Source organism: Lepidochelys kempii, chromosome 6 (assembly GCF_965140285.1).
Source record: "Lepidochelys kempii isolate rLepKem1 chromosome 6, rLepKem1.hap1, whole genome shotgun sequence".
NCBI lineage: Eukaryota > Metazoa > Chordata > Testudines > Cheloniidae > Lepidochelys > Lepidochelys kempii.
In genome coordinates this window covers 32,349,266-32,376,836 of record NC_136385.1, presented here as the reverse complement: position 1 = coordinate 32,376,836, position 27,571 = coordinate 32,349,266, and the positions used below count along the sequence as shown (strand labels likewise).

At 38.1% G+C, this 27,571-nt stretch overlaps 1 protein-coding gene across 32 annotated transcripts in view; it reads right to left on the bottom strand.

Moving 5' to 3' along the window:
- Nucleotides 1–27,571, bottom strand: part of SOX6 (SRY-box transcription factor 6) — a 445,473-nt gene that overhangs the window by 72,198 nt on the left and 345,704 nt on the right. For 24 of the 32 annotated variants that reach the window (XM_073347430.2, XM_073347425.2, XM_073347409.2 and 21 more), the window contains 3 exons: nucleotides 20,309–20,350; nucleotides 4,897–5,046; nucleotides 701–881 (listed from right to left, as the gene is read on the bottom strand). In XM_073347430.2, coding sequence (XP_073203531.2) covers nucleotides 701–881; nucleotides 4,897–5,046; nucleotides 20,309–20,350 — 373 coding nt within the window. The remainder of the gene's footprint in view (nucleotides 1–700; nucleotides 882–4,896; nucleotides 5,047–20,308; nucleotides 20,351–27,571) is intronic. The other 8 variants (XM_073347416.2, XM_073347432.2, XM_073347417.2 and 5 more) reach the window with 1 other exon arrangement.

Sequence of the window (27,571 nt, the reverse complement as noted above, 5' to 3'; positions counted from 1 at the left end):
ATATTTCTTTAGGAACACTATTCTGAGTAAGACTAACAGGCATATCCAGGCAAGGAAAAGCAAGTCAAGCTATCTACTTGCCTGAGCTTCTAGAACAGTTTACTTTAAATATACATGGGTCCGATCCTTGAAGATGCTCAGCACTCTGGCCCTAATCCTGCAAAGCACTTTAAGAACATGCTTAATTTAAAACACCTGAGTAATCCCATTGGATTAAGCTCATGTACGGGCCACCACGTTTTAAAATCCAAGTAAGGCATTCAAACTGGCTCTTGTATTCATTCATATACTCATTTGTTGCCTAATCCAGAAGCCACATTTGAAAATTGAGCCTTGTACCTATACACACAATTAACTTTGGGAGGGGGGGAAATCTTCATTATTCACACAAAATTTCTATAATTACATATCCTTCTTGTACAGTATGCTTACGTGCTGTATTCCTGTAGGGACTTATTATATATGACTACTGCATGGAGTGAAAATCCTTAGCAATAAGAGTGATTAAACAACTTTCCTTGCTAATGTTTTCCTTGTTTTAACCAGAAAATGTATCCTCAAGTGTCTATTTAATTGTGTCCCTCCTTTTAAAAGCACTCATCTTTCTCAAGGTGAGAATCTCACTCAGAAACCGCACCTCTTGGGAAAAGATTTCCCTTTTTGAAATCACCAGTTATTTCCCTTCCATTTATGGGTTTACCTAAAGAGGATCCTCTTCCCAATGTCCCTCCAATAGGGCTCTGGATGCCACTTTTATTTGGCACATTCACTGGACTGGTTTTACTAGCTGGGAAGAGGCTCTGCGTCGGTGACGTCGGGGATTTGACAGGTTCAGCAGTTTTGGGTCGGGCTGAGAGATTCAGTGGCTGCGCTACTTCATCCTACAAGAGTTTAATGTAAATAATTATTAGAAAAAGACAAATGAAACACATTATCACTTAGTAAGACACAGTCATTTTACACCTCCGAGACAATGCCACATTCTCCTGCAATAATAACAAAAGAAGCTAATTATCTGCCTCCTTGAAGATTCAACGAAAGGAAACCTCATTAATTTCTCTGTGTTATGCTTCTATTTACATTAACTGTGTGGCTGGATCATTCTTTTTGCCAAATTAAAATTTGAATTAGCTCACATTACAGATTAATTTCCTAATGTGTTTTCAGAGATCTAAATTAACCCAGGGCATTTACAAAGAATTATTTAAAATTTCCAGCAGCTCAGTAAGGCTTTTGTGCTGGTTCTGTTTCAAAAGTTCCTGGGACTATAAATAAGCTATGTTGTTAATTTTTTCATATATTAGAAATTAAACAAATATCACTGATCAAGGGAAATATTTAGAGCCCTCTTTTACATTTTTGGCCCACACACGGATAACACTGCCATTTCTGCACACCTTTCATATATCTTTTTTGGGTGCACACTCTGCATGGGATATTAATCTATGCTCTCTTCCTATCATTAAAAAGGAAGTTTTGCAGAGAATGTAAATATACTGCAATCATCTATGCACAGTATTCAGAACTTAAAATATATAACATTTTCTACAATTTAATTTTAAATATTTTATTATTCCACTGTCACATGTAATTTTGCCATATTTTATGTAGAATTAAATATTACATTTCATGTACATGAAACAAAACATAGTGAAACATGAAACGCAACACAGTGGTCATTTTGTAATAATTTCTACCAAGTTCGAACACTATTGTATCTGTATCTTTAATTTGCAGTATGCAAGCAACATGAAGATGGAGAAAATGCCTAAATGTGTAAATTTGGTATAGACATAGATAGCTCTGTAGCCAAATAACTGTGGAAGACATTCATACTCTTTGACATACATTTTGTGTCAGTGATATGGGAGAATGAGTCCAATTTTAACAAATGTCTAACTTTGGGAAGAGGGAGAATCTAAGTAAGTCATTTCTTTGATCAAGATCCACCTTTCACATGGCCATCCTCTCCCCGTTCTTAGGGCATGTCCCCCTTGCTTAGCTTGTTAAGCAGCCAGCAAGTCAGAGCATTCTAAAAACAGAATACTGATTTTCTGTAATTAAAATGAAAGAGCCAAATGAAGAGCTCTCTCATTTAAAATACACACAAAATATGCTGGATGTAAGGATATGCTAAAATATGCTGGATGTAAGGATACATAGTCTATATTTTAGAAGACAGCACTGAATACTATGAAGTTTAGAAATCTATGACAGAATACAATAATACACTGTTTTACCTCATTTTCCTCCTTACTAGCGAGTAGTGATTCAGCAAAGTACATCTACTCATATATAACACATTCAATATGCCAGCATAACAAATAGGTGCGGATTTATAGTACCTTCACATCTCCAAAGTTAATATTATTTCTGTAAAATTGCAGGATATATTTTCTCCCCTATATTAGTTGCTAATTGCAAACACAGTCCCTGACTTTGCAAATCAGGCAGACACATGTACCCGTGGAGAGCCCAACTGAAACCAATGGAGCTCTGCAGGAATGCAGGGGGCTGCCTGCGCAGACCCAACTGCATGTTCATGTGCTTTGTGGCCATGATACAGCAAGCTGTGTAACCCTGCAGAGCCCTGGTGACTTCAACAGGGTTCCATGTGGACCCAGGGCTCATCCTGGGCTAAACTGCTTGCTGGTTGAAGGATTATGACCGTACGCACACAAAAGCTTATGCTAACATGCTCAATGGTCAAATAACTTTGTGCCCAGTAGTAACGATCCTGTGACAAATGAAAATTCATTGCTTTTGCACACCTCCAGAATCTTTTTGTTTGTTCCTCCATATCAGACTTCATCATTGATTTGAAATAGCTGTAAGGTTGGAAAGCTTTCTGGACACTGATGTGAAATCCCAACATTATTTTTTGAAAACTTTGACTCCTATAAAATAATTCTATTAGCCCTATTAAATACCAGTGCATGTATGTTGTACCAACCGATGGCTAAACACAAAGAAGGAATGTACGGTTTATTAAGAAATGCATGACAGTTAAAACTGCTGTTCACTGTCTGGGTAACAGAATTCTCAAAGAGAGCACTCGAGCACTACTTTATTGGAGTGGTTTTAAATTATTCATTAATTTTTCTTTTATGATAACCCCGTCATACTTCTCTACATGAAAACCTTGGAATTGACCTCTAATATTTTCAATACAATAGTGTGCTTAATAAAATAAGTATAAAAAGATTTTTATTAACATATACTTGCAGTCCATTCAAGTAAAATTGTGTAGGGAAACCCCCAAGAATTTGCCTGTGGTCAAGTCAGTAATCGAACTCAGCTGGCCAACGAAACTGGAATGGTATTGGCTTTAGTTCAAGCAGATATGTGTTTACATTTAACCAGGGAAAATTTTGCTCATCCAGTAACGGTTTGGTTTGGTGTAAATCCATTTGGCTCATTCACTTACAAAATTACTTTTTCACATTAATGTACTCAATAGCATGTACTCAATCCTCTAAATCACTGGTGTTTGGTATCACTATACTATAGCAACTTTGCTTAAACATTTTGCCTCTACTTTGGCTGCTTCTGCATCGACCTCTAGAAACTCAACGTATGTGGCAAATCTCACTAACGGCTCTGAAGAACAGCACTGGATTCCGAGAGGTGAAATATTAGACTAATATGTATCCACAGTTAAGTAAAGTGGACGCTTTGCTAAACAAATGCTGGATCAGTCCATAATGGAATAGTTTTTATTTATTAGTACTCTCAACATAGCACAAAAGTGTAGTGGAAATTTATCAGCTCAGGCAGAAATATCTACTCACTCACACTTTACCATGATGATTGATGATAATGAAAAAAACAATATTTTTACTCACCTGTCAAAAAAATAAAATAAAATAAAATAAAATTCTCACCCCAAAAGAGTAGAATCTTCCCAGCATGATTTGAGACATGATTGTGGGTCTATAGGATTTTTTGTTATTCTCAAGGAATGTTTTTTTTTCTTGTGGAAAACCAGTTTGTGTCCTCCATAGTTCAGTTTAATGTCTTTATATTTGTCGTGCTAGCTAATCAAATCAATAGCATGTCCAAACATTTTCCCACAAACTAAGAGTTTTGTAGTTTGAAGCAATTTGTTTCTCAACCTGTTTGGCATCGTGAAATCCAATACAACCACAGCAAAACACAGCAATAAAGGCAACCCGGTACCACCCACAGGTACCAGCTGCAGCACAAAGTTGGAGGGGTGCATCATGTTCATTTCAAGCTGCTGCCAAGTGCCACGTTCTAGCTGCCTTGTTCCAAGCAACTGAGAATAAGCAGGCAAAAGCATTCAGCAATGGCGCAAAACCGACAAGGAGCAGCCTCGTCGTCAGCAGCTGTGTGAAATCAACAAGAGGCAAATCAATCTGCAGTGACACAGTTTTTCTCCCTGGAGCCCTGATTTACATTTTTATTTCTATGTGGAGGCTTTTTCCAAAGTTGTGTAAAAGGTGCAGCCTGGGAGTTGTGAAATAATTAGAAGGGCTACGGTCCCTCTGGCCCTCACAATGTAAGTTAGCACCAGCTTTCCGAGGCATAGGTTGCATTTCGTGCCTTATTTGAAATCATGTAATAAAATAGATACTATTTATACACATTATCAAATTAAAAACTGATTCCTGAAGATACTGAATTTGAGGGATGAATTTTCAGTACTGGATATAGAGAGGAAGGGGAATGCCTGATATTCTTGTTTCCAAGGAGTGAACACCTGCTCTTCCATTCTCCATGTTGACAGCATACCACTGAAGAGGAATATTTCATTTGGGAATGAGCTTTCATATGGTTGGAATTCCTGCTGTTAAAATAAATATGTGGACGGTGTTGCGCTGCTAATCGCACCACCTCTTTCAAATGCTAAAAAAAATTTCCATCGAAAAATACCTTCACTTGAGTTATAGGGCTGGTCCCTCGCTTTTCGTTTTTCATCCCAGTAGGTGAGAGTGCGCCTGTTGTGTTTGGTGCCTGGGGAGTAGAAGGCATCTTGGCTCCAGGAGAAACCTGCATGCTGGCCAGCTGAGCTGCATAGAGTTGCTGCAAGACAAGAAACAAGTATAGAATATTGCCTGCAACTGTCCTAAGACAGAGATGTGATAAATGTACATCATTCTATCACCTTGCTGCTGCTTCCCTTTTTTCAGCACTTTCTTGTTTGAGGTTTTCCTGCTTGATACTTTAAAAAAATCAGTAGATTTGCAAAATTCTCACCCAGGGCAAGTAACTATTTTTATTAGACAGACACATAATATATATTAATATATTAATCCATTGTCAACAATTATCATGTAAAGGGCAGACGGATAAATATTGTGCCCAGGCTGGTAAACAATCATCCCAATGCTGTAAGCCTGTTTACAAAAACAAAAAACAATCCCCATGAAAAATGTGAAACAGGTCTTTACATAGCAGCATAGCAACTCTCCATCAACAGCAGAATTGTACTGGGAATTGAAGTTGGGATTAATGTGCTACTGAAAAGCACTGCCATGTTTTCTCTTGATATTGTTTAATGGTAAAGTAGGCAATAGGTTATATATTTTCACCCTGATGCAGTCTAACTCCCATTAACACCAATGAGAAGTAGTGGTGTAAATCCCTGCTCATAAAGATGAGGACACAAATACACCCTTAAATATTATCATAGAATTTACACACAACTTCCTCCATTTTTCAGAAGTTTAAGTGAAAAAGATGTGCATTAAAGTCAAATATTCCTAGCATTATGAAGTGTTTACTGAACCAAAAACAAACAGGTTTTAGTTTCCTTCTAATGGCCACCTTTAATCCCTCACCTTGAATTAGCAGTAGCAATAATCTTTCTACCATAAACAGGGGAGGATCCTAATCCCTCTTCCACACATAAATCTGTATAAACTTTGCCTTATTAGTGAAAAAAAAACAGGTGGTTTGTGTGTAATTTCCAACATTACTATCATTCAGATGGACAAATAAAAAAAATTACAGTAATCAAAAGCAGACCTTTCAGCACATGTAATTAAATGAAAGCTTAATAAAGAATAATTTGCAAGAGCCAGATGTGCTTATGTCATAATTGTTGCTTTCTTTGGAACAATTTTTCTAATATAACAAGCCTCTAAAGAAATGAAAGTTACACAATACTATGTGCTCAATGACTCAGTGGCTAGACAAATGCATGCAGAAGGGTCAGAGTCAGAACTCTGGGTGCTTAATGAAAAATTTGACTTTTTTATTTGTTTGTTTGTTTCCCTAAGCCTCCACTACATCCCATCCCTTCAAAATGCCAGGCACAGTCTCCACATGGACAAGACAGGAGCCTTCTGAAATCAGATACATTTAAATATTTAGGTTGAAGTACTGTCTTTTTTCCTCTGCTAGCACTCTAATTTCCCAGTTTTCTGTTCTGCACTGAATAATGAAAATGAAGAATTGTATATAGTAGTAAATGTTCTGCTCTACTGCTGGGATCTTATCAGCTCCCCTTGGCAATGGCATATAAACTAACATCATGTTCTTAGGGTCATTCTTTGTTAGTTTAATAGACTACATTACTATTTGATAGTAAAAAGGCACATTTTCAAATTTCTTGAAGCCTGAACAGTTTCAGCTCAGGATAAATTAGATACTGTATAGTGGAACTGATGACAGAACAAACAAAAATACATCTTTAGGAACAAGCTGATTGTAACAGGAATGTTTGGAGTTTAGTGCTTTTCTCTGTCTACTACACAGCTGTCAATACTGCGAGTTAGCCACAAGAGCATTCATAACTACAATGGCAGTACAGACAGCATGCTTCAGAGCCAAAAGATGGCTCATCCAGATTCTGCTTAAAGTAGCCTAGAAGTTCTACACCGGATATTGCAATTTTAAGGTCTGGGAAGGAATTTTCCTCCAGTTGCCCACTGACTTTAACACCAACATTTGGGGGGGTGGGGTTGCCTTCCTTTTGAGCATGTTGTGAGGGTGAGAAGGCTGGATGAAAGTTACTCTCCTCACATCAACAGAGACTTTCATACAGGATGAAGGCAGCAGTGTGAACAGTGATATTGCAGCACTTTCAGTTTGTAGCCCAGTGGACAACCATTGATAGAGATGTATTTGTTGCATCCTCAGGGCAGAGCAGAAGTCCTTGCAGTAGAAGTCTTGGCCTAATGTCTCATGTCTCTGAGTATGCAGAAGCAAGTCTGATTTTCTAGTGAGAAGAGGACTAATTCGTAATTTGTAACTTAGCAGCTGCTCCTCAATGGGGGCTGGGCACTGAACTTCCCCCAAGTCTTCAAGGATGAGCAAAGATAGTAACAAGGATTATGGGCCTGTATGGGAAATTGCTTGAGTGGAGGTCTGCTAATGTTAAAAATTTAATAAAGTTGCCTTTATACTGTAACACTGTGTTGACAATTTTATGTGCTAAGTCATATGTCTGGAATTGTTTTACCTGGCAGTGTTGTAAACTTGTCCTAAGCATAACAAAAATAAAAAGGCATTGTATATATGAACTTTTTGGTTTGGTACATGCAAGACCAAGTTTTTCCAGAAATAGAGGCAGAGCTCGAAACCACAAAAATTCACCCTGGTGCCTTTGTCATTTGGGCAGAAAAGTTGGGTAACTACACATAAATACCTGCATGTCTGAGGGATTAGGCAATCTGAATTAATATGTGCAAATAACAGATCTGTTGGTGCAAACAGATCTTTTTGCAAACATAATTGTACATTCCCCTTTGAAAATATGACCTTAAATAGCAATCTAGGAGTGTACATAGAGTAGATCGGGCAATGAAGAGTTTATAAGGAACTTCAAGAAAAAAAATGTGAAGGGAAAATGAATGTAGGCTGTTAGATTTTAATGTTCTGGAGTGAAAGTTTCTAAAGAAATCTTTCAATTGAAATGCTAACTTGTTAGCTATTGACTAATGACTATAAAAATGTATTAACCTACCCCAAAATAATGATTTTTAAGATGTATTAGTCAGCCACCGCAGTAACTATTGAGTCACAGCAATTCTTTTCAGTCCGGTTACTTATAAATTTAAAGCAACTCTAAATATTACTGCATCCATTTACGTTAGCACATAAAACGATAGTTATTTACGTAGCTGGAGTGAGAATATTATAAGAGCAACTTAAACATTGAAAGGTTGTATGGTAACACCCATTGTTTCATGTTCCCTGTGTATATTCCACTGCATGCATCCAATGAAGTGAGCTGTAGCTCACGGAAGCTTATGCTCAAATAAATTTGTTAGTCTCTAAGGTGCCACAAGTCCTCCTTTTCTTTTTTTAAACATTGAAACATACTCTCTTTTCAACCTCTCTCTATTACTTCCAAAACCTAACAGTTTAAAAACTGCTGATTTACAAAATAAGACTCTAGATTACATGCTCTACTAGTGGGTTCAGATTCATCAAGTACTCAAGACCCAGTTTGTATCATACATTTAATAGCCCAGATTCAAACCAAAGTCAAAATATTCAAAAACGGGTACCTATAGTTAGGTTCCTAAAATCCTAATAGGCCCTTTAAATATAGGTGAGCCCAATTTTCAAAAATGCTGAGCACACAGCAGCTCCTTTTGAAGTCAGCGGGAGCTGCTGGGTGCTTAGCACTTTTAAAAATCAGAATTTTTATAAACTGGTTAAGGCTCCAAAATCCATATTCAGGTCCCTAAGCAGGGAGCTCTGGCTATATCTTAAAGCTACATCCAGGAAGCACTAATAGTACCAACCCTGCTTTGGAAAGAACCCCTACAGGGTTTTCTACTACCAACTTGAGTGAAATTGGCCTATATTTCTAAGCATTAAAACTGAGTTACATAATACAATTGTGGTTATTCCCTGCTTTACTAAACAGAAACTACCTAGAGCACTGAATATTTCTATTTTAATTTCATTAATATTGTGAAAAACTTTACGCATATCCAAACATTACCTGCAATAAATCAATCGGATGATAATACTGAGCTCTTCTGCAGTGCGTTTCATCCAAGGATCTTGAAGGATTTCAAAAGCATCCACTAACTAAGCCCCACAACCCCTTTGTGAGATACATAAATAATAGGCAAAGATCACTATGCCCATCACCAAAATATAGACATGTCTGGGTGGAACGTAAGGTGCTTAGGCCTACTCAGTTCCTTCACTAGTAGTAGGCTCTAGTGACTAGCCACACAAGAACTTTCTCATTAATGCAGGCTTCCCTATACCCCTCATCACTTTTCACCTTGCACTTACACACACAACACCCTTCACTAGCACTCTACTGTGCTAATATGGGCAAATCACATAACCTTTCTGTGTCTTAGATTTCCTCCATCTTTAAAACTAGAATGATGATGCCTACCTCATATTGTAGCGCTTTCAGGCTAAATGAATGCAAAGAGCTTTGAGAGTCACAGATTGTAGGTGCTATAGAAGTACAAAGTAGTGTTGTTGTCATTAGCTTCATTATCATCAAGCTTTGTTGTTTCACTTATCTGGTGTGGGTGTGTGTGTAACAGAGTTTTGATAGGCAGACAGAATATGTTTTTACACACATATAGTCTTAAGTGTGATATCACTGAAAGGCCTCATGAATGGCATGTTTCAAGAAGGTATTAGAATGAAGAGAAGGTGCTCAACTTCTGCATTTGAGGTAGGATGTTGCTTCAGGCATAACAGAGCAGTGTGGAAATAGGCACAATTGAGAGAGTGGGAAGAGATGGAGAGCGCAATTAAACTTGTATGGAGCCAAACTATGGGTTTGAGAGGGAAAGTAAGAGGAAATGAGATTAGACATACAAGCCAGAGCAGATTTGTGTAGAACCTTAAATGTCTGGACTAGAAGCTTTAAGTTTAATGCTGATGATGAAGAGGAACCAGGTCACAATGGTCCAAGTGCTGGAAGAGAAAAATAATTTTTGTAGCAAAATTTCAAAGATACCGAAGCAAAGCAAGATAAGATGCAGGGAGGTCAGAGGAAGGCAGTCACCGTTCCCAAGGTGAGAGAGAATCAAAACACAAATGAGGGTTGTAAAGGTCAGATGGAGTGGAAAAGATAGATTTGAGAAATATTCAGAGCCAGCGGGATTCAGCTGGATACGTGGGAAAGAAGGAAGAAGTGTTTCTAAAAACATATAGGTTTCTACTCTCTTGTACAAGACGATTCACAAAGTAAATGAAAATATCCATTCCTTCCTATGTATTTGTACAGTGCAATATCTCCTAAGGTGTGAGAAGTATTTTGGGGTCTGAACAAAAATAAGAAATTCTAAGCTTGCTGCTTAACTTTAATGTCTTCTCTTAACACAAACATAAATCCTATTTTATATCTACAAAGAATATGTTTGCTACAGTTAAAAACAATAAAACTATAGAGCCTCAATTGAGGAACCTTATTTGTCAGAGTTCTAAATAAACTGTGCAATACTGTAATATCTTATTTACAGAGATGAAAGTTCAGCCTTTGAGACAATGAGTAATTCAGTTTCAGAAGGAAAAAATTCTGTAGGGATGACTGCAAATGCATTATGGCACTTGATGTGGTTGTTTTTTCTTATATAGTGCATTTAGCTGGTAGTGTTGCAGAGCTATAACTCCAGAATTTTCCTCCAGGATGTACACCATACATTCATAATATAACATAATAACTCTCTAATCACAAAGACAGGACTTATAAAGCCTAGCTACAACAGCAACTTCTTCAATACAATACCAGTGCACTGTTCAGCAAAAAAAAAAAAAAATCTCTGATGGACTCATTTTTTTATTATTATTTATTTTTGCCGTGGCATCCAAAAGGTGCTAGGTGCTGTACAGATACAATGAAAGACAGAATCCCTGCTCCAAACAGTGTTATTTCTATTGGAAGGAAAAAATGTGTTGTGCTTAAATCACTCGATTGGGTCTCAGAAAGTATGGGGTCAATTTCCCAGTTCAACCACCTGTGTGACCTTGGGCAATTCACTTAGGGCAAACTTTTCAAAAGCATCTCAGTGATTTAGGAGCCTAAGTCTGATTTTCAAAAGTGTCTTGGGCACTTAGGACTCGAAGTCCCACAATTGAAAAAGGTTACCCATTATCCCTCTGTGCCTCAGTAAAATAGGGCTACTCTGTAAAATTGAAATAATAATACTTCCTATCTTTGTCTGCCTTTTTATTTAGACTGGTAGATTCTTTGGGTCAGGAATGTCTTTTACTCTGGGTATGTACAGTGCCTTGCACAATGGGGCCCTGATCTCAGCTGGGACCTCTCAGCTCTACTGTAATACTATAATTAATAAGAAATGGGAAAGAGGTTAGCTATGTAAACAAAGACTATCACGAGGTTATTTTACTTGTTTGTTTATAACAAGCTGCCTTTGTCTAGAGCAGGGGTCTCAAACACGCGGGCTGCGGGCCACGGGCCATTTTCTGCAGCCCGCCAGCTCCCTGCCTGCCTGTGCTGCCCCCGCGTCGCTCCAGGAAGTGGCCTGCCCCTCGTGCACACTGGGCCGGAGCCGCCCCCCAAACCCCTCCTGCAGCCAAACCCCCTGCCCTGAGCCCCCTGCTGCACCCTGCACCCCTCCTGCACCCCCTCACAGGGCCTCACGGAAGGGGTGGAGTGGAGGCGGGGCCGGGCAGCGGAGTGGGGTGGTCAGTGGTGCGGCCTTCGGGCCAATGTACTTGTCCTCATGTGGCCCTCGTGGTCATTTGAGTTTGAGACCCCTGGTCTAGAGAGATTTGCATAGCGTTTTGTCCCCAAATAAACTAAATACAGAGTCCTTAGAGTCAAAGGTGAGCTTAAGGAAAATGGTATCCAGAGATACAAGCTAGCCCAAGAAACCCATTAGCGCATAACCATGTGACAAACCCAGAGGCAACTCCAAAGGTCCTATGCTACTGCCTGTGGAGTCTGCCAAGGAATCAGATGCTGTCGCTAGAAAAATATCTTCCACAGCTCTGCATCTGCAATCTGCATTCCTTCCGTCGAAAAAGAGGAGGAAAGGCGCATCTATAATTGCTTACACTGATTATTTGATTAAAAAAATCTCAGCGCTTGAAAAAGCAAAGCATTTTTTTGTGTGAAAACATCTCCTAAAAAGAAAGAGAGAAATATGTTTTATTTTAAAAGTACATGTTTTCTTTCATTTTACAGTCCATTTGCACAGATGTTACCTATTAGAACTGTAGATACTATAAATGTGTGTGTTTATATAGTAAGTTAAATATGAGTTAAATATGGTTGTACAGGTGTAAGTGAGAGCAGAATATGGCCCACACTATTTGTACTCTTATAAAACGCACAAGGGATGTAAATGAACAACATTTCGATTCATTAACATATTATTTATTACATTTAGCTCAGAAAATCCCACTAAACCTAAAAATTTGGTTGTGGCTTCACTGAAATACAATTTTAAAATATAAAGTACCAACAAGTAAAGGACTTCACTTTAACTCATATGCTTATTATATACAGTAACCAATGAGTATTTGACTTTAATTAGGTGTATAACTGAAGTGGCACTGATTGCAGCACATATATAGAAAGGTGGAGTTGCAGTTAGGAAAAATTTTTAAAATGATAAATGTTAAAACAATAGGTAAGAGCATACTTCAAAGGTTTAATTTGTCTAAAACCTATCAATTTCCTATATCACAGCCATATGCTTCCTTTTAAAAAATATTTCCTTGATTTTCTTTCTTTTGCTGTTTTTGTGGGGAGTTAACCCTACCTACCCCTTTTAATATCTACAGTGGGGACTGAGAGATAGGACCATTCTGATTTTACAGATCCAGCACTGCACAAAGAGTTTGCATGGTGTAGTATATAACTTACTGCTACACCACTTTTCACAATACTGCGCCAAACACCTTTGAAAAAAGGCCTTTAGGTGAAACACAAGCCGACAGCCAATGAATTATTGTGACTAATGTCATCATAACAAAGGCTGTTGCGCAGATTATTAATGAGTTTGCTGGCTAATGTGCTTGCAAATTTATTACAGCCTGCCATTTGCAAACAAACTAACTGCCTTTGTGAGAATACAAATGATACATTTCATGTTCATGGATGGAATCTGCTCCTATGTTTCTATTTGTGCACCTTCTCTGAACACAACAGTTTACTGAAGTCTCAATTGGAAAAATTGCCATCTACTGGATTAAGAGGTTAATGAACACTAGTTATTCATATTCATGCACTTTTTTCTTTTCTATAGATACCAGTAGGGTTGGGTGTGTTTTAATCTTTGTGACTGCTACTCAACATATGGCATAGGAACAGTCTCCTATGGTTCTCAAAGTTATTCAATGCATGGATTCTTAGGAGAACATATAAATCTAATTTACTATTTCCATCAAGCTGCAATGCAACATGTACTTAGACCTCACTACCATTCCACCAGCTTTTTTTACCGACTACATTCCCTTTACTACTCTGAACAAAAAATACCCTCAGAGCTTCCAAACCCCTGCTGCGGACAATGGTCAACCTGTATTAAATTAAAACAAAAATGTAAATATTTTAGATATTGTAGTTTCTATTGTTTTAATACTGCAGAGTCAATGTCCCCTCATGTAAAATAACAGCTTTACTTTGTTAAAAGGACCTGACTTTAAGTGGACCATAGAATATTTAGGTCTCTTTGTAGTCCTTTGAAGGAGTTATCTTATGTTTTTATGCCCATCATAGGTCAAAGGTTCAAATCAGCACTTCTTTCTGTCACTCCTTATATATTTTACTATAATTTACAGCTCAGCAAGAGGACTCATAAAACAAAAGTGTCTATTTTACTTCAGCAACTAATTGTAGCTAATCAAAGCTTTCCAGCAAAACAACCCAGCATGAAACTCTGCATGGAAAATATGCAGAGAACAAAGCATTTTGTCAAATAACACATCTCATGATGTAAACACATAAGTCTCTTATAGGAAATTTTATCACTTCCACATTATCGGCACACAAAAGAAGCATTCTTGTCGCAGTCCTGGTGCGACTGTGGAGCCATCGTCATTGGAAACAAGAGCCTGATTAGGTTCCCACACAGATATGAATAGGCTTTCCTTTTTTAGTGTAATGCTGCCTTTCTTATTTCTTAAACAGACTGGTAATTGTGACCAGAAAGACACTGAATTGTGTTTGGACGACATTTGTTTCTTCATATTTTTTTTTTTAGCTACACAGTGACACCAATTATTCCATATGGTTGTCCTCTTCTGGAAAGTCTGAGTTAATCCACAGCTGTGAAGATGAAGAAGGACTCAGCAGGCTCAAACTCTGTCAGATCTCTTGTCTGCTAATAAAGTCCACAGCCTGCTGGACAGATGTTTAAGAGGATCTGTTAAATAAGTCAGAGACAAAGATCCTGACCTCTACTGGGGAAAATTTTATTATTCCGGAAAGGGGCATAATTGCAACACATTAACAATTAGCTGCACCCTATCTATTCTTTATGGTTTTTGATTTCTTGCCTCGGCTTTTGGAAGAAACAGACTACTGCTACTTGTTCAGAGAACCGTAATATAATGGGGCCTGATGCAAATATTAGTGACTGAATTATCACATTGCCAGGCATTCTGAAGAAATGATATAATTCTTTGTCTTTGATTCATTCTTGAATACTCTGACTCACATATTTTGTATCATTGCAATATATATGTATGGTTTCATTTGTCACAGTATGTATTTCTACTGAAAGAGCCCTAATTAATAATGCCAGCTACAGTGCATTAATTTTAAAGTTTAGTGTAATGGGAAATGTAAACTAAAGATCAAATTAGCATTTGACTAATTTTTCTTTAAATGGTATTAACATTGCTTGTATTTAAATTAAGGCAGTTACAGCAAATATACTTCTGTCCAAAAACTACAGCTGCTGTGATGGAATATAATGTGGAGTGAAACACTAGTAGGCATTCTGCAATAATATCCATTTATTTAAGTACCAATTAACTTCTGACTGTCTGTCCCTGTGCTCCTCACCACGGCATGGCAGAGCATAGGCACCAAAGCCCACTCTGATTATACTGGTGTAAATTTAGAGTAACTCCACTGAATTCAAATGTAATTGCAGCAGTGTAACTGAGAGCTGAATTTGCCTCCAGGCATGTGTGCACCAAGGTGCTCTTAAGATCATTTCCATTTTGTTGGGGTTTCTATTGTACATCTTATTCTTTTGACCTCTTCCTGCTTTGAAGGAATGCTGCAGAAACTGCCCTACATGCATAAGTACAGAGAGCTCTCACTTGAGCATCATTTCTGGGACTTAAACTCCTTAAGTACCAAATGACTTTGGAATGATTATATTATGACAATTAAATACAATCTCTTAGAAACTGCCTGTTCACAACCAGTTTACGGTAAACTCTGAGAGCAAAGCCAAGAAAGCGTACTTAGCGCTCATATAAACTATCAATAGCTGCCAGTGGCTAAGACAATCAACACAATTAGGCACCTGGCAGTTGCCTCCTTAATACTGTATTTGTTTCCCCTTAGGGAAGTAAAACAGTTGGTTTATTAGCTTTACTGCACCTCAACAAATTTCTAGAGTATGTCACCCCATCACCTTATAAGACTGCTTGATATATTTAATGAAACAGCATCAAAATAGCAATACAAAGATTTACTTCCTGCAAAATAAGATGTATACTTAAATGTATACTTAAAATTTAAAACAGCCGAAGTTCAAACAGCACAATTAGTGCTCTCCTACCACTCGAGAGTATAAATAATGTTGATTCTACTGAAAGAGAATAACTATTCAAGTCACAAGTGCCCAAGTCTGTGATATTTAAATCAGATTTCCCTTTTCTTCTGATGTGACTGAGTCAAAGATCTAACCTTGTAATATGTAGGTACTGCCCCTAAGGTCCCCAGAGAAAAAACTACATTTCTGCCATGTCAGGAAAGAGCAAAGGGCAGGCCAAAAGCTGACCGGGGAAACAAAGTAACAGCTAGGAAAAAAGCCTTTCTGCCCTGCCCAGACTCTGAGGAGCAATTCCCTTGTGAAGCCACTGATGGAGGGTGAGGCAAAAAAAACTCACTGACTTGCGGCTGTGTCTCACCTCATTTCACTCATTTTTTTTTTTCAAACAGACTGAATGTTGCTCTGCCGAGAATATGATGCTAAGCCACTTTTCCTGTAGAGTTTTTAAACTGGGCCTCTGAGAAAGGGTTTGATACAATTCAATGACTGAAGTAATACCTTTGTCCATCTGAGCATTAAATGGCCCATTGAAATACAGCTTAGTTAGAAAGAATTTCAGTAAATGGTACTTTCTAATTTATTTTTTCCCTCTCCCAACAGATTACAGCCTGGCTCTGAAAATGCAGCTCAGCCACTTTTCGTTGCCCCTCAGGTCAGCCCTTTAGCCACTGTTAATTAAATATGACCCCCCTTACAATACTAGAGGTTAAACGAGAGCAACAAATTGTTCCTCAGTATATTACCTGATGTGCTACAAAAAGCTGTACTCTGTTTATGGGCCCTGTTTTAAATAGTCTTAACAACGAAAATAATATTAGGAGAAGAAAGACCATGCAACTGCTCTTTTCTCTGGCAGCTAGTAATCACAAAACATTAAACACCTATTTCCATGCAATACACCATGCCCATTGTGTTTAAATAACACACATCATAAAGGAAAGTGCTGCAGCAGACAGTTCAGCTTCTAGGAGCACATGCAGCACAAATTTTCAACTTGATAAAGTGACACTATAAATAATCAATGCATAAGTCAGACAGCTTCCATATCTAATATTCTTCCCTGCAGCTATTAGAAGTTTACACTTTTTGTCTCTGGGAGGCATGAACATTATTTCATGTCATGAGTCATATTTTGCTGTGTGTTCCATACAATTTGAGTATACCATGAAGTTGGAAAGTAGCTGAAATTGTCTTTTTCATCCTAATGATTTTAAATGAGAAAAGCAGGTTTTTCTGGAAGCTGTTTGTTTACTGCTTTGTACAAAGTTGACTAAAGTATCCATAGCTATTTGAATATTACATTATTTGAAAGAAAGCTTTTTAACACATGGTAATTAGTCTTGTCTCTATGAGCATGACTCTACTGTAAATACTCCTCCTTGACTATCCTTTTGTCCCAAGATTCCTTGGAAGAAAGCAACCAAGCGATAATTCAGCATTATTGCTGCTTCAGTGCACTAATCGCTTAAAGAGCAGCTAAGACCCTATGCTCACTGCCACAAGGCTCCTACAGCCTCCTGGCCTAAGGCAGGCTTTGTGACCCAGCAGCATCCAGATGTCAAGAGGAATATCCAGGTCCTAATGCAGCATGCCGTTCCTTTCCAGTATGGTCTAAACATCTGTTTCATCTGCTGCCATACAACCTGCTGAATACACTGAGACGGCAGTCTGAATTAGGGAATAGAAATAGAGTGGAACTGAAATACTGAAATTGCCCAGCTCCATGTGGGTTTCACTAAAATACCTGCAGGTAATGTAAATGCTTGGTACCCAAAAACCTGGGTTTGACTATTCACTATACCAACTGTAATAACCTGGAAAAAATCCTAGCCAAATAGTAGAGGGGGGGAAACACGAGAGAGTGAGCAAGCCTTTACATACTGTAAATTCCACAGTGGTCACCGCTTTTTCTCATAGTGAGCAAATGTCATAACTCCTTGATTAACTTGCCTTGTTAATTTTCCCTTCTTTGATGGTGTGAACAGAGCGGGGGAAAGCCAAAGGTATACACAGTATGTAAATTGGTTGTGAAGGTTATGATTACTGCTCTGTATCCAAAATACATAAAAGCTAAGGTTAACACATGCTTCTATTAGGTATTTATGATTCCTTGCAGATAATGGCTCAAGAGTTTTAAATATCACTGAGCATCTTTTTATCTAAAAGATAATAATTAAAATAGAAAGATGATCATGGGACATGACAAAAGGAACGAGCATTTTAGGTGATCTGTCTCAGCCCTTCCACTAACTCAGGGAGTTGCACAAAATGAGTGCACCACAACTAAGGTGGGTCAGAGTTTGTCTGGGGCTTACCAGGGAAGGACAGCTCTGCTTTATGGTGGGGGGAGGGAGAGGGAGAGAGGACAGAAACTGCTGTAGAAAAGGTGCTCGGTGGCCAGCTTTGAAGCAATGACTCACCCCCGCCACCCCAGGAATGTGAGGTGCAAAGGGCATAAAGGTACGAAACCTGGTTGGGGCAAGTCTCTTTGTTCCACACAGCGAGTAAGCCAGCACCCATCCTCCCTCCCCTAGTGGAGGCAAATGGCAGGATGGGTTAGGACCTGCTGTGGGCATTATGCTAGTCACTCCTTTTAAATGGGGACTGGGAAGGAATTTTTCCCGCACTACCTGAACTGGCTTCGGTGCAGTGAGGTTTTTTCGCCTTCCCCACAGCGGGTGTGAGGGAGGACCTTTCCTGGTGAGAAGAAAAGGTGGTAGGCCACATGCCGCAACTTATTTTGTAAGGTTGGGTGGATGTCCAGTGCAGGTACTCCATAGGGAAGGCAGCCAGTGACCAGATAAATGGTCAGGTAAAGGACTTAAAAGGAGGTACTGGAGAAAGGAACAGAATGGGGAAGGGGGTTGGGGACTCCCCTGATTGGTATGGCAGGGAGCCAAACCCTCCCCCGCCCCTTCTCATAGCCCTCCTTAACCCTCTTACGAGGGTGGTGGATGGTAAGGTACAAGCCAAGCCATAGGTCAGCTGGGGGACCTGGATGGAAACAAAAGGGGGGGAGTGAAGCCCCAGAGAATTGATTTGAATAAGCATGGATTAAATAAAGAGGGCCTGGTGGAAGCCCCGGAGAATTGATTTGAATAAGCATGGATTTGCCTGCACTGTACACTTTATCTGCCAGGTAGTCCCAGACACCTATATATTAAAGTTGCGGCCCAATTAAAATCCATTGCAAGTGTCTCCGGTCCTTCTTGTGGTGTACCCAGACAATGGCAATAAAGTCCTTCCTAAGCACAAAGGTTTGTATTCCTTCAAATAATGCTGTAATTACAATGCTGATTCATAGCTACGTCACAGCTCTCGTAGACTATTATTTACGTTGCACAGGGATGAACAAGATGACTTATTTCTGATTTAGGTGACCCTATCAGACAGCACAATATATCACAAAATTTGGGATGGAGCAGTCAATCTCTAAGTCCTGCAAAATCTTACATAGTAGCTCTGACACTATTGCATACAACCATTATACATTTGGTACAGTAATGTCTAAATAAATCAACAGTTCTGGTACTGTGGAACCTAGTAGTCTATAGAGCAGCTTCTGTCTCAGTACTGAGACAGAATGCTGGCTGGCAGTTGTAGCTTATTCCAGGACTTTTAGGATTTCCAGAGACTTGTTTTGTTAACCAATTAATCTAAAAAGTTGAAAACTAATTTCTACACCTTCCATGGATGCTCCATGGATGTCTTTTTTAGATTTTTTGTTTGTTTTTGTTTTTAGTGTCAATTCAACATGAGCAAAATTGCGGACAACTCCAAAGTTGGAGGGGTAGCAGACACATAGAAGAGCAGAATGAAAGTGCCCCGGGGAAATTACAGCAGTGGCAGCTGCAAACTATGAGGTGGGATTTGTGATACGCAGTAATTCTACATCCAAGGAAAGGTACCAAGGATGTACAGTAAGCTGACAAATTGATTGTAATTATGAAGCTTTGTATTTCATAATTTAATGGATTTTCATACTTTTGCCTGTAATACAAAATGTACATAGGATTGGATGATTCAGGGGATTGGTAGTGGGGTATGGTTACTAGTTTGATTCTAGCTCATGTAAGTAATGACTAAAAACTGGTATCGTCTGATGGCTATACAGTGGCCTATGTGAAATGAATTAGAAGGGACCTGAGAACTGCATTACTTTCCTAACCCAAAAGGTGAAGTTATCAAGTCAGGAGTAAAACACGTGCCTGTTATGGAGAAAGATGTGCAACTGCTGCGTGTTTCATGGATATTTCTAGACCTGCCAACCTGGCACCAAAATCAGGGAGAAAACAAAAAAAGTGCAGTAACAGACAAAAGCAATAGAAAGCTGTACATATAAAAACTGAACAGCACAAATATCTTCTGGATATATATACGTGAGGCTCTGAATCAGGTTTGGGAGAAAGGTGTAGAATACATAGCTGGCCTCTCAGAATGAGCAGATAGCACACACAACTATTGCTTACATCAATATTTCCTACAACTGTGTAGACAGAAAAAATTAGTCATTTATTTACTAATGATGCTGAGAGGCAAAACTGATATAATTAAACTTCTACAGGCTCCCATGAGAAAACAAGAAGTCACTACTCCTACAAGTGGATGAGAATCAGGGAAGAGAAAGAGTCCCAGTTAAATTACCTCACTTTTAAGCCCATGTGGTGGTGTCTCCATCTTGTGAGAAGACTCTGAAAGTCACAATTAAGAGGTATGTTTTCAAAGTGCAATTTGCAGGTTTAAGCTATATAACTTATCTACTACTGAAGAGCCACAGAGAGTTCACACTGTAGTTCACAGCCATGGCATTATTTTCACTAGCAAAACTGGAAGATGACAACTAGGGATATAATAAATATCTACTGGCTCTACTGATCAGGAGAAGCTTTATCACTCAGCTGGGGCACATCTGGGAAAAAAGTCATTCAGGTGCATCTCTAGCATCCCATTCAATTAACATATCATTAAAAAATGGTTTTGTCCCCTCTCAGCATGCTGTGTTACCTGATAAGTCAATATATTTTCAACATAGATTTAAATGCAAAAAACAGTAAAATGTCTTCTTTGTGAACCATAAAACAGCCCTAGTTAAAAGCTATTTTTAAACTTTTAAAATAATTACATTATGGGCCATTTGCAGATCTCTCATACAAATTTCTTACTGTATATTTAGAACTTACATGCACTTTCAAACAAATTATTTGTTTTAAATAATTTTAAAAATTAAGAGCAAAATGGGCCTCTACAATTACCCCTGCAATTGTGTGTGTATAAATTCCACAGTTGCACATCAAAATCAAGTAACTGTAAACCCAGTTACGAGTGTTGTGTATGAATGCATCTTTGACCTGCAAATGAAGAATTTACAAAGGCAGACTCTGTGGGGCCTGTTTCAAAATGTGGTCTGAAATTTCCTCTGTGTGTTCTCTTCAGTATTACTCTGCTATTTTTTACCCAAATTTTTCTTTCTATGAACACAGGAATTCACACACCAGCTCAGACCACTGGTCCACCTAGTCTAGTATCTTTCCTCTGACAGTGGCCAGTCAGAGGACAGTGCAAGAAATCTGGTAGTGGATAATTATGGAATAATCTGTCCACTCCAGTTAGTTAGTAGTTGGTTTACTCCCTGAAGTACATATCCCATTTTTATTCTATCTAATATAACTGAAGGTGTTCTCATTATCCACATGTGTAGTCTTTTTGTAATCCTCCCAAGCACTGATATCTTGACTCAATATCTTGTGGCAATGAGTTCCAAAGTCTAATATTACACCGTGAAAAAGTATTTCCTTTTATCCATTTTTAATTTGTTGTCTTTTGATTTCATTAATGTCCCCTTATTCTCACATTATGGGAAAGCTCAAACAGAAGAGCTCAATTTTACCTTTACTACACCATTATTCATACACCTTTCTGACATCTCTATCTAAATGTAACAGTCCAACTATGTTCAGTCTCTCCTCATATAGCAGTCTCTCTGTGTCATTTTGGTCATCCATCTATAAACACTTTCTATTTCTTCTATATCTCTTTTGAGGTGGATAACTAGAACTGCATACTGTATCACAGGTGAAAACATGCCATTGATTCACATAGTGGTATTATGATACTTCCAGTATTATTTTTATCCTATTCTTTATACTTTTTAACACCTTGTTTGCTTTTTGACCACTGCTGTACAGGTAGCAGAGGTTTTCATTATGTAGCCCAACTTTTTCCTGAGTGGTTATAGTTAATTTAGAACTCAGCAAGTTGTTCACAATTATTCCTTTCAATGAGCACCACCTTGCTTTTTTCAACATTGAATTTAATCTACCACCATATTACCAGTTCAGCTTAGCTTTGTAAAATCCCTCTGAAGTTCTTCAGTTTTCTCTGGCCTTTACTAATCTGAATAATTGTTGGTTACCTGAATATTTTCCCCCTCACTGTTCAGTCCCAATAAAACTGTAACAAAATTCTAAATATATTAAACAAATCAGATTTGAGGCTGGGACCTCAGGACACCTCACAATTAAGCTTTTTTCCCTGTTTAAAAGTGATAATTTATTTTGATTCTATTTTCTACTCTCTCTCAGCAACTATCCTCCTTTATTGCTTCCAGGAAGTTCTGCAGCTCTACCAATTCATGGTCAGTGTTCCTACTTCTAATATTCTGAAATAATATTTTGTTACTTGTTTTTATGTCTGGCTATTTGCTGTATAAATTCCACGTTAGCCCTCCTAATAGGGAAGTATTTTTAAAACATTGTATTAAGAAAACGTTACAATCAAACACTAACATACTATACTGCAATTACTTATTTAGGACCAGGTTAATATTTAAAGAAACTGGCTAAAGATTCTGGTTTGCTGGCTGGAGACCCCTCCTCTGCTGAGCATCCCAAAAAAGGGTGACAATTTCTAAATACATATCCTATTTTTGATGCTTCTCTTGTCTATGTACTTGATAGGTAAGCTTTTCTGTTCCAAGGGCTGTCTACATTTTACTATGCCGAAATTTCATAGGAGGAGGGGGTCACATTTTTTCCAATAACATGCAATTCAAAGTCTAGCACCTAACAATAAGAAGAAAATTAATGTGCTCTGTTTAAAATGCAGATGTTTTACTGGAGCATTAAGTAAGCAGGTCAAGGGATCTCTAGGAAGCCAATATTTTGTCATAAAATGAATCTCTTTAATGAATCTCTTTAATAATTTCCATCCAAAACTGTCTAATTTCTACACACAACCACCACATGTGCAAGTATGTTCCCCTTTCCCCAATCGGAGAATCTGGCAGAGGTGAGAGGAAGCAGCTAAGCAAATTCCTGGAGCATCCTAGTGGCAAGTGCCCAGTGCAGGTAATCGTTCAGTAGGGGTCTGGTTCCCTGATAAACCAGAATTGGAAGCAGATTAGGAGACGGCACCTGCTAAATTAGGTGGGGAATGGGGTTGGGGTTCCTAATGACTGGAACAGGGAGGATACAATCCTCTCTTCCTTTCCCTCTTAGCCCTCAGATAAGGGAGGACAGTGGGGTCTCAGCAATGGTACTGAGACCTAGCCAACAGAGTAGGGGGCTGATCGCATCCCTCCCCCACGTTGAATGGATTACAAAGAAGGGATGGGCTGCACTGGATGAGTTATTACAATATAATTCCCAGATGTGTTACTTTATAAAGTTGTAAACCACATTTCTGATGTCTTGTCTTCCTTTCATCCTGAAGTGTATGGGACAAATCATTTAGCTTCTCTACAATACCCTTATCCTCCTGTAGTGATCCCTTTATTCCCAGGAACTCCAGCAGCCCTACCAATTCTCTCCCAAGTGATCCCTTTACTCCCAGGAAGTCCAACAGCCCTACCAATTTCACACTCCTGCTTCTAATAGTCTTAAATAATTTCTTTTTTATTTGTTTTTACATCTGCCTATTTGTAGTTCAAATGGATGTTAGCCCTCCTAATTTCCATATTACATAACACCTGTCAGCACAGTTTCTGCTCCATTCTATTTGTGTCACTGGGATTGGGGTTTTGGTTTTGCGAAGGATTCCTTTTTGTCTTGAATAACTCTTTGAATGTTGCCACTTAGCCATGCTTGTTTTTTCCTTGACTTCCTGCACACTTTTTTTGTTTTGAGTTATATGCATACCTTCTGTGAATCCGGTATGGAATGCTTATGTAGCCTTCAAGCTGAGTCTATGAATGGACAGATGATTCCAATACTTCTTGTGAGACATAAACTCAAGAGTTAGTACAGTTAATATGGTTATCTAATTTTTCAGCCATGCTGATTCTAAAAACATTACTCGCCAAACAAATACACCACATCTTAGACCATCAGAATGGGAGGAACAAAAATATTCACATCTCATCATCTTAAGAGGCTTGCCCCAATGACCCTGATAACTGATTTCTAGAATATTTTCTTGTTTTCTTTTAGCTATGAATTGTCTTTTAGTTTTTGTCTAAACTGGGCTACTTGTAGGAAATGCTTCCTTTGTTTATTCAAAGACCACCCAAAGAAAACAAATGATTTTAACTTCCCAGTCTATGAAACTTTAAGAAATTTTTTCTGTCTTTTTCCATTTTTTTAAATGACTTCCTCTTCTAGATGTTACCATATTTATAACTTTTACTTCAGAGGAAAACTGAGTTATTCATATTACTACTACTCTAACAATTAGCCAGCAAGGGGATGGAGATATGGCAGAGGAATGTCTGTACATGTACAGTGCCCTACTGTATTTACTATCTCCACACAGAACTGCCTTTGTTGCATTGTTCTCCATACTTATGGATCTATAAGTACATTAAAAACGATAACCATTTGGATATGTGAACAACCTTGTACTGAAAATCCTTTTCTGCGTGTAACCTATAGTTCACATTAAAAAGTTTGCTATAAGGCTGTCAGAAATGTAATGAACTTCCAGAAATACACTTCACAGCCAATTCCCAAAAGGTATATACCATATACATGTCGAAAAAGCTTGGAGGGATGCAACTGCCAGCTCTGAGTGGGTTTCATAGCTAGCATGCTCCCCAAAGACACATCACAATTAAAATAAAGTTTTTAAAATTGTGCCAGCCCTCTCATGAAATATCATAGCACTGGTCTATAGGGGACTATTGGTCAGTGTAGCAGTAGCTTATTTGCTTCTTCTGACTGGCTTTGGAGTGGATACACACTGCTGGCATATGTCTTAATAGCCACTGAAAAACAGCTTTTAAAAGTACTTTTGCTTGTGATCAGAGGAAGCCAGTTGTTAGGCTGCATAAACTTTCTGTTCAGATTGAAACACTCAATCTTCCATGTTCACATGGGTTTGAATTTTCATCCAACCTATCCACATTAAAACAAGAGCTGCAGTAAACAGTCTGATATCCAAACTCTATACATATGCGCTTCCTGATGATGAGTGAATTTAAATATTTGTCATTTAGTCTCTTAATACTGTGCCACATCTCATTCTCCCCTCCTGCGCTCTTCTTCATAAAGAGATGAAATCTACACTGCCAAGGTGCAAAGAAATTCAAACTCACCAAAGATGGAAATTAAAGCTGGAGATCAGAAAGAATGAGAGAAAACATAGGGAGCAGGGTCAAGGGATTAAGTATCCAGCCCCAAAAAAACCCAAACTGTGCAAGGAGAAAGTGAAACAGCAACTCACTGACATCATTTTCATTGATACCCTTTCATTACCATTGATATAATTAAACTTGATAACAGAGATATTACACACACGTGCTCACGCACCCATTGAGAAAGAAGAAGAGAACATGTATAAATATTCTTTTAATTTTAATTAAATTTGTCTAATTGTTGCAGGCTTGGCAAGCTTTTAATTTTATTTTTGTATTAAAGAGCTTGCTTGCTCTCTCAAAGCTGCATTAAAACCTCTCTTTCTTTCTTTTTGAGCTTTTTGCCCCACAATTTCTATGAAATAAAATAACACAACAAAAATATTTAAATGACTATTTCCACAAACCTAAATTTGCCATTCCCTTAATTTAGGCCACTACTCACAGTATCATAATAAGAAGCATTCTGTTAATATATGCCCACCCAGAGCTCAGTAGTCTTTGAGTGCTAGATAAAATCATTCTACGAGGCTAATGAAGACAGAAGCTCTGCCTGTAACAATATTAAGTTTGTTTTCTCTAGTGATTCGAAGAGGTAAGCAATCTGTCAGTAATACATTGAGTGAAATTACTTGTCTTGTAGGAATTCCCGCTGACAGTCACTCACTCACAGTGCTGACCCAAACACCTACCTGCTGACAAACAAATTACAGTGTCTACCTTTGAAAAGGTAACTGGCTGATTTTAATTTTGATTGGTCTCACTGAATCTCTTTCGTGTTTACCCAATTCCCATTCTTCGTTGGGTTAAAAAAGAAAGGAAAATCCAATGGTTTTTGCATTTGAAAAAATTATTATTGCCTACATCCGAGAATGTTATGTCAGATAAAACTGCTAAAGTGTGTCTAGCCAACATTAAGAGTGGCAGCTCTGCCAGTGACTGACTGGGTGAGTGAACACATTACCGAGACAGCATTGTAGGAATTAATTTTCTTCAATAAAGAGATTTTTAAGGCTCATATATTTCACAATCTAAACATATGTCACTGTTTCATAAACAAAATAAATGGATTAAAATAATACATTACCAATATGCTGACACATGGAGATATTTTAATTAGAAATATTTACGCTGTGTGATATTTAACTGCTATATTTGCTGAAGAGGAGCATGCATCATTTAATAAGAAGACATAAGGCAGGTATATCACTTTACATGATGTGGTAACAGAGTGGGACCAAATCACCTTCTGTCAATGCTAAGACCATCTGACCACATTAGCCTCAATAAAAAATTGCTTTAAGGTTACAACATATAGAGGAAACTTCATAAAGAGAGGCAGTCCACTAAAACAACTTTTTCATTGAAATAATAAGTCACTAAGACTCTAGTTCAAGAGAATAATATTTCTTCATAAACAGCCACATTTAACGTCTTAGCTATTTAAAGTCTATATTTACATGACTGTCGCATTACATTGGCCTCTTTCCTGCACATTCTTCTTGACTTACTTTAAGGACCAGCACTAAAATAGCTGAGGAAAGCAAATGTCAACTGTGTTCTGAAATTTATATGTGTGAGAGAATTGGTATAAGTAGAAATGTAATATATTGTTTACTGTACTGAGTGCCCTCTGTTCTCTAGAGGTCAAAAGCACTGTAACCTCAGAGTTACAGTTTCTGATTGTTCCCAGGGTTAAATACATTATCAAAATTAATGGTTCAAACCCCTCAACCTTCAGATATATGAGTATTCATGCCTCCATCTGCTGAACTGTTCAACTAAAAATAGCATTCTTTGGCCTTCACTCTACTGATATTGTGCCCCTGAGGCACACTGTGCAATGCTTCAGCAGTGCATTGGATCTGCACCCAGCGGTGTAACAAAAGGTCATTTACTTTGTCTGCAATTAGGAAGAAAGATAAAAGAGGAAGAATAGAAATAGACAAATGTGTATTTGTTTACAATTTTAAAACTCTTTCTCTTTACTTGATTATAAAACCTTCAGGCTTCCAGAACACAGCTGCAACCATAGTTAAGACTTGCCAAGGCTCATTAATGTTATAAGTGATAAACTTTGAAGGACAAATTACACAACTAGATCAGGAGAAAAAGTTATGAACCATAGGTTTTATGGAGCTCACTTTGTTTAGGAATAACTCCAGCTAACATAATTGTAATGCTTCATTACTATCAACAGTTTATCAGAAATTGTTGATAGAGTTGCGACATTTCCTTCTTTACCATATAAACTGCTTTGTAGAAATACCCAAAAATGAAAGCAGATTTTTAAACAATAAAGAACATGCTCTAACATTTTTCCTCTTTTGGGGGGGACTTTGCA